General features: G+C 39.4%; 1 protein-coding gene across 1 annotated transcript; it reads right to left on the reverse strand.

Moving 5' to 3' along the window:
• Positions 1–741: 741 nt before the first annotated feature.
• On the reverse strand, positions 742–7,136 carry LOC103697836. The gene is made up of 5 exons (XM_008779776.4): positions 6,737–7,136; positions 2,408–2,522; positions 2,207–2,296; positions 1,310–1,408; positions 742–1,198 (listed from the first exon to the last, which is right to left on the reverse strand). Exons 1-5 carry the CDS (start codon positions 6,802–6,804, stop codon positions 1,097–1,099), a joined length of 474 nt encoding a protein of 157 aa, XP_008777998.1. The 5' UTR covers positions 6,805–7,136; the 3' UTR covers positions 742–1,096.
• Between the last annotated feature and the right edge of the window lie 1,135 nt (positions 7,137–8,271).

The following is an 8,271-nucleotide window of genomic DNA, read 5'->3' on the forward strand; positions in this document are numbered from 1 at the left end:
TTTAAACAAACACCCGTGATACAAATGCAGGTGCCATGGTCCGACGCACCCTGCAGGACCAAACCCAAAATTCTCTTATTTAGCAAGATCCATCCAGACGATGGATGGTCCTGATCCTCATCCCTGCAGAGATGGACAGCCAAGTACAATAAACAGACGCTGATCAAAAGACAGATGAGACAGATACGCCCATCCCCAGCTCCAACCCTCGATCCTTTCACTCATTCTCTCCCCCCCTGTGTCTCACTGACCATGGACATTCTTACTCGCCTCTCCCAAAACCCACAATTTCCTTGTTACAAACCAACAACCATCAGCCTCGCTCCTCATCATCATGAGAAGAAGAAAGCCGTTCACCCCCTTTCGTTAACTACAAAACCCAGACCTGAACTAGTTTTATCTTTCGGTACATACCTTAACCAATGATATCCCACCACAGGAGGCAACATACTACTAAAGCAGCCTCAGATGCACAAGTTGAAACACTACATATGTTCCCCATACCATGGAAAATAAAAGTTCTGCACTACAAAATGTTCACGCACCACAAAGTGAAAGGCCAAGGACTTGAATAGGTAAAAGGGCTACAAAGTGCTGGTCCGACATTTCACTGCCTCAAACAAAATCAAGATTTCAACACACAATATCAAGATTCGGAAGCTCAGGTACTGCTTTCAATCTTGGTGGGTGTCAATGCACATTCCACAAAAGCTATCAGGACCAAGAGAAAGTCCAACAATATGAGCATCCTTGACACATCGTGAAACTATAGGCCAATGGCAAAACTGGGTAATAAAAACAATTTGAACACTGTAATTAAATTAAGTTGCAAAATAAACTCAACTATGAAGGAGCTTCAACCAAAAGAAAGAGCTAGTCTCTGGAACAAACCTCCAGGAATATTAATACAATAGAAACACAAACACCTAAATCCGCCATCCACGTCTCAAATGGGCAGTGCCCCTCAAAATGGAACCTGATACAAGTTAAGCACGGAACAAGGATGATATGGCTGCTGTAGCTTCATCGTGTGTAGAGATCGACAATTACCTGACTCCCACCAACCTAACACTGCATGCGCCACCAAGTTCCCAACTCAATTTGTTTTTGATTTGGGAACCTTCTTCTTGGGCTGCCGTTTTGGAATAGAGTTCTTCATCCCCAAGAAAAAGAGTAGTGCACCAAAAAGAGCCAAATTCTGCAACAAGAACTCAAATGCAATCAATTTATTTTTTCTAGTTTTAAAATTTTAAATCATACGACCTGGCAAGAATAGACAGTCACGTGAAAAAGTAGAGACAACACACACCTGAGCAAACTTGAAGAAAAGCTGCACAAACTCTGGCCTCTCCATGTCATAGTTGTAGAAGTCATACACCACAGGAGTAATAAATGCCAGGTAAAGAAGCTGCACAAGCATCAAGTACTTCAGCATTTCTACTAGTCCCAAATTCAACTAGGTAATTAGCATTTGCTGAAATTATGCAAAACATAGGATGCGCTTTTCAGAAATACAACAGCGCAGGGTGTGAGTACTAGAAAATTACTGCCCACCCTTGTAGTCCAATCTGCAGGTTGTGCAGAAGTACTTTTTTTACACAATCATGGCACCCTGCCAATTCCCAACAGTACCAGAAACATATGTGACCAACCGAACATCTGATAATGAATGGGACCCCACTGACCACGTCCAGATATCATAATGGAAATGCTGCTAAAAGCAGTTGAACCACATACCGCCCTAGTTATACAATTAAAGGCCTGTTTGGATATATTTGACTATTCCTACACGATTGGGCTGAAAATTCTGCAGAAATCAGACCTGTTGGCCCATAGAGCATGTATTTTCTAAGAGCTTATCTAAATCCAGTCCAGATCCTAGCCTTTAAACTGCAGGAAGGAAAAAAAAAAACTCTGGAGGTCCTTTTTTTTCCCCTACAGAATATGGGCTAGATGGAGATTGGTTGATCCAGGACCATGCTTAAATGGACCGCGAATCCTATAGGATTGGACTTTTTTTTCCCCTACCAAATTTGGGCTAGATAGAGTTTGGTTGATCCAGGGCCATACTTAAATGGACAGCCAAATCTACGAATCCTACAGAATTTTCAGCCCAATCCTGTAGGAATAGCTAAAGAGACCCTAAGATGGGTTAAATAATCTAAGGAACATGGGTTAAATAATCTAGGGTACAAGAAACGCAAACCAATAGATATGCTCCAAAAGAGCTGCTGAAGATGAACAGAAGACCTCCAAGCCCTTTCAGAAATATTGTAGTAGCAATAACATGTTTCATCTGGTCAGAAAAAACAAAAAAAAATCAACCAAGTATTTAGGAACTGCATATTTGTGACTCATGTAACATAACTTGATGAAGAGTTATATAGAAGAATTAGTTAGTAATCACCTCAACATGTGGCACTACTACCCCAAGATGGGTTGAAACATGTTTCGTGAAAAGGTTGAATTTTGGCCTAAGGGCCTTCGTTGCTGGCCCACCATCAACTCCAAATTCATTGAACCTGACCACACCATGATTTATACATTTAGCACAAAGCAACAAAATGCCCATGAATTGCAAGATAAATATAAAGCATTCAAGAAGGTGCCCAGTCAATATATCATCAAGTGAAAAATAAAGATTATCAGCAAAGGAAGGTTAACTAGCCAACTCACACATGCACACGAGTATATTGCATATACACTGATGCATGCAGATACATGAGACTACATGGCAAACATCAAAATATTCTATAAAGATTCAATGGTTCAAAATCAATTTGTGCGCGCTATCCAATTTCACACCATTGATCATGATCTACATAAAATGCCTAAAAAACAAAAAATATATGTTTCAGTGATCTAGCTATGTGTAATGTGGTTGCATATATACTGTACTAATTGTGCTAGTTTGACCGAGCATATAAATTGAAAAACCACAACCACTGACCTTGATCTGCTCAACTTAAAATACCTATGGATCATAATTCAATAGATTTTGATGGTTAAGTTATAGCAAAGCATCTTATCATGTCACTAAAACATGATGAATAGAGTGCATCCCCAAACTGGAGACTCATTAATTTCTGGACAGTTAACTCTTGTACAAAGGATATAACATATTGCATGGAAGGCTAATTTAACATTCTTTCACCAATGCAGATCTTAGGCTTGTTCCAATCGGAATACCATATTTAGCCCTCCAAGCATCATACTTGGTGGTTTTCATGCACGGGATACATCTGCCTTTTACCAAATGAAGATAATACACCAGAAGATAATGCACCAGAAAGAGATGCACTTACTACAAAGAAAAGCTGTAACACTGTATCTGACAAAAACCAAAATAGCTCCATGTACCGAAACTACCTTGTGCAATGCACAGAGGGAATATATATTATTTGCCAATAGGCAAGCTGAAAACTTGCCCAGTCAGATGTAGACTAAATATTGCATGGAGATGGACATGAGAATCGGATTTAAAGACATGTCCAAGTATTTGACTTGGCAAGAGGACAAATGGAAATACATTGATACATAGAGAAAAAAATTAATTTTAATAAAATGATATGTTTAAATCTTGTGTCAAATAAACATTAAAAGAGATATTATTTGTTAAAGTGTTCCATTATGCATATCTCATCCAAACCTTCCAATTAGCTAAAAGATTCTAGAAAAATAACAGAGGACAGGCATTGGCACAACAGAAAGGTTGCTCCATGGTGACTAGGGTGCCACCGGTTCGAAATGCGGAAACAGGCTCAACACACGCGAGAGTAAGGTTGCGTACATCTGATCCTCCCTAAACTCCATAGCGGCAGGAGCCTCATGTACTAGGATGCCCTTTTTTTATTTTAAAGAAAAATAACAATTTGCAAAGTTACTTTAATACCTTTCTTGACTAATCTCTAAAAAGAAAAAAAGCTCACTTTTAAGTTCTAATGTTATTAAAGTAGGTCAAGAACTCAATACTTGGAAAGGTCCACTTCTCTACCAATTTTCAAAAGTTACAATTAAAAAAATGATAAGAGTCCAAGTGTTTGACAGATAAGTGACGGTCATAACATATTATGCCTTCCAAATATGGTAAAAGCACATCGTAGACAATATATCCAGACAAACATTCAACATAGAAATAAATAAATGTGGAACCATCCAAGAAATGTGGAACCATCCAAGCAACATAAATAAAATAAACCCTGCACTGGTATCACTAAAACAGGCCTCCATATGGAAGTAAATAAAAGCTTCAACCTTCAAAAGCACATACAGGTTTCATATCACACTTTTGATGATAAGAACAACAAAAAACTCATAGCTGCACCTGATCCAAATCCTTCCCCAAAAAATAACTCCTAGCGATGCAACATGTCCAAATCATGATTCTATCCCAATCATGAAGCAAGAAATAAAACAACCATGAAAAAGACACTATGTTGCAGCCGATTCATGAAACTGGTTCATTGTTTCATTCAAAGAATTGGAAGATGTTAGCCTGAGTGTGGAGTACCGAAAGGCTATCAACACAAGTTCTGAAAGAATTGTAGTATAATGCAGTATAATTTCAGTTGTTATACATTTAGAACAGTTTTCTTCCAGATTGGGAGATGTGGTCTTCCTATATCCAGGTAGAAAAACAATCAAAAACTGTGTTTAGAGTAAATGGCCACAAAGCTGAATCCCCAATAGGTGAATTTCAGCATTGAACAATACAAAATATAATGTAGAAAGAAAGGGGATGAAAGATAAAATATATGATACTCAAGAAACTTTCTCTTCATGTTTCATTCCTTCTTGTCTTTTAAATTTTTACTCATGTATAATAGTGAAATCAACAAAGATAAACCATACAAAAATCAACAAAGATTAGAGAAATCAACAAAGATAAATACAATAAGATCAGAGAAATCACTGTGGATAATAGCGAACAAGACAATTCACATGAATTGAAGATGAACCGTGACCATTGAAATCTAGAATACTAGAGCACATTTCAGGCTCTATATACAAGTTGATCCGCATAGATTGGATGAGAGTATTTAATAAGGTAAAGCTTACGGGATTGCTTGGATGCTTGAATATGCTATTTGTGAATAAATTCTACCCACAGCAGAATCTTAAGAGAAAGCACGATCCAAAAGAAGAGTTTGATGGACACCCCCCCCCCCCCCCCCCCAACCCCCCACCCCAACCAAAAAAAGGAATTATGCATTCTTCACTGAACACATGATTTATGGTATTCATGTTTTTTTTTTTTGGTATTGTAAATCAGAAAATTTCCCTAAATGAAAAAAATTTAGCTTCTCCCATCAATAACTTCTCAGAATCCACCATAAATGGATAATTCCATGGACTGTTATCAGGACATCCAGACATAAACTAAAGGCATACAGAATAATTGTTCGTAAATAACATATCCTCAAGGTAAATCATCCCTTTAATAATTGTTAGGACTAACATGACTACAAAAGCGATGCCTGACAGCAATGGATGACATATTTCTTCTATAGATGTGGCATATAACTTCCTAACACTACAAGTCAAGCAGAAAACATTAAAGCTCATGCACTTACACCTTGAAAAATTGATGATCAATTTACACATTACGAGTACTAGGAGTTTAGGACATTCATAAGATTTGTCTGGATATTGGATAATATCATGTTATCAATTGACAATAACTACTGCCTATACTCTAGATGGTAGTAACAGAACTAACATTTCCTACACGGTAGGCCTCTACTAAATAACACGCATCTACATAGGTGAAAGAAACAATGGCAATGTGAATTTTAGAATTCTCCAGAATTGGAAAAATTCATCACTTGGGTATGAAGAATTTAAGACGGTAATAAATGATCAGCAACAGTAGTTTTCAATTCATCAAAAGATAATACTACATGAAAAATTAATATCACAGCCCCAAATAATACCATTTAGGTCACACAAAGTTCCCTTAAGAAGACTGGATAATTGCAACACTACCGGGTTGATAACAACATTCAAAAGTTCAATAATAGCAAGCAAATATCACATGCATCATTCTCAACAAGAATCTTTCTTCCTTAATTCTCAGCTTCTTCCCTCCATTCAACTGTAATCATAATACTAGATTGCAACTTTCACATTCTCCAAATCCCCCGCACTGCAATAACCATAACCATCAGGCCTTGTCTCCCAACTACATATGGTGATTTGGCAAAGTCTCTAACTCAGATCAGTCAAGCTTAAAAACGCAAATAGATCTACAGTAGACATAATGATATATAAAAAGAAATGCGATCTTCATAAAATAGGCCTTGTATAGGATCTCCAACATGAATCAAGACTCCGAACCCAGCTCAAAATGCTGAATTTGCTGAAAATACAAAATAAAACCATCCCTCAGCTCAAAACCATCAGATCTGAGCCACAGCACCATGTCAGTCCAAGCAGATATCTATAAAGACAACCAAAAAAAAAATACCTATTGCACAAAGAAAACCAGAAAATCAATCTTTTGCCCAAAAAACAGAGCAGAAACCAGGAAGCCTCTTCCCGGGACTCTTCGCCATATTTCTTAAATCCAAGGCCAGAAATCAAGCAAAGACCAAGGACTCCTGAAACCCTTGCTACCTCCAGATCAATTCCAGCGAGAACAACAGCAGATCTAGCGAAGAACGACCCAAAAGGAGTACGAGAGCACGATCAAAATGGAAGACGGGAAACGAGGAGAAGAAAGAAGTAGAGAACTTACTCCTGGTATGCGGAGAGGAGGAAGACCGACGCGAAAAGGACTCTTCCAGCGAAAGACACGAACCCCATCTTCCACGCGAAGAAAAAGCTCCGATCCGATCCAAAGACCAGAGAACGGGAAAGAGAGTGGGAGGACGGAGAGCGAGGAGATCTCTCGCTCGCTGTCTCCGATCGGATTCTTCGAACGAAAGGAAAGCTCTGAACAAGCGTCGAAAGTCTGGAAATCTATGAGACGACACCGCCCGGATCTCTCTTTTAAAGCACGCAACGGAGCAAGGAGACTGGGACCTCAGACCGGCCACGCGGCCGCCCAAATTAATTGCACATGGATCTTCGCAGAAACTTCCGGATTACCACTCCGCTCCTTCCCCCCCGCGCCGGTGGCAGGCCGCGCTCTCCCAGCGACCCACCGCTCGCTTCACTACGCGCATAGAAATTTATATGCAAACAAAAGATCTGTTCCTTACGTGGCAACCAAGGACGGCAGATCTGGAGTTCGCATGAAATATTTTATGCAGTCATGTGCATCTGAAGCTTCCGAAAGGGAAACGGGAAACGCGGTTAACATGGCTCGTAGAAGTGAAACAGCAAGCTTTCCGGCGGTAAGAGCAGGGGGGTCCCACTCCTGATCCGGTGGGACGCACGGATGGGGACCACTGCTTAGAGAATCTCGTGATTCGTGAGGCATGACCGTTGGATTCTGCAATGCTTTTCTGCTGGGATCGGACGGTCCAGATTGAGAATCTGTTGCAATAGGATTATGGAAATGTTTTGTTTTATTTTCTAAACCAATTTCTAGGACTTTCTTCAAAGCAAAGAATTTATTGAGCCTTATGACATGGTGGTTGGAAAAACTCCTTGTTAGTTTACATAATCTTGTCGGCTATTAGAATCACCAAGTGTCTGGAATATGTTTAAACTGCAAATGATTTCCATTTTCCAATTTTTATAATTGATCTGAAATGGGCTCCAATATTGATTCCTCAGGCTGCCTTAACCTCCATCTAGCAGGACAAAGGAAAGGAAATTACAGTGATTACAAAAAAACAATGACATTGTTAAGTAGCTTAAAACAGAAAAGGAGGGCAAAACAAAAAAGTAAGGACTTGAAATATCTGATCAAGATTGAAGAGAAAACTTCCAAGTTCTGGTTGAAGAGTTCAGTAGCTTTCTTTCTGATGAGGAGACTGGGTTGTAGAATTGTATTAGCCCCTGAATGATTCACCTCTAGTCACATTCACACAAGTAACCAACCTTTCTTTTGCCGCCGCAAGGCTGCCTAATCGTATGCAGCAGGAGCGAGCAAGGGAACTCCTTTGGTTTTGGAAGGCACATGAGTCCGAATGCTATTATGAATGTACGACCGACACTACACTACATAGGTACCTGTGCAGGTGAGGCATCGGTCGGTCCTAGAAACAGCGGCAGTACTTTCCTCTTCGGAGAAGCAATCTGATCCATCTCAAAATATAAAGTTAGGGATGATCAAAGTACAGGGGCCAAACCACAATTATAGTCAACTACGCATTGTTTCAG

This window comes from Phoenix dactylifera, unplaced genomic scaffold (assembly GCF_009389715.1).
Source record: "Phoenix dactylifera cultivar Barhee BC4 unplaced genomic scaffold, palm_55x_up_171113_PBpolish2nd_filt_p 001571F, whole genome shotgun sequence".
In the NCBI taxonomy this organism is placed as follows: Eukaryota; Viridiplantae; Streptophyta; class Magnoliopsida; order Arecales; family Arecaceae; genus Phoenix; species Phoenix dactylifera.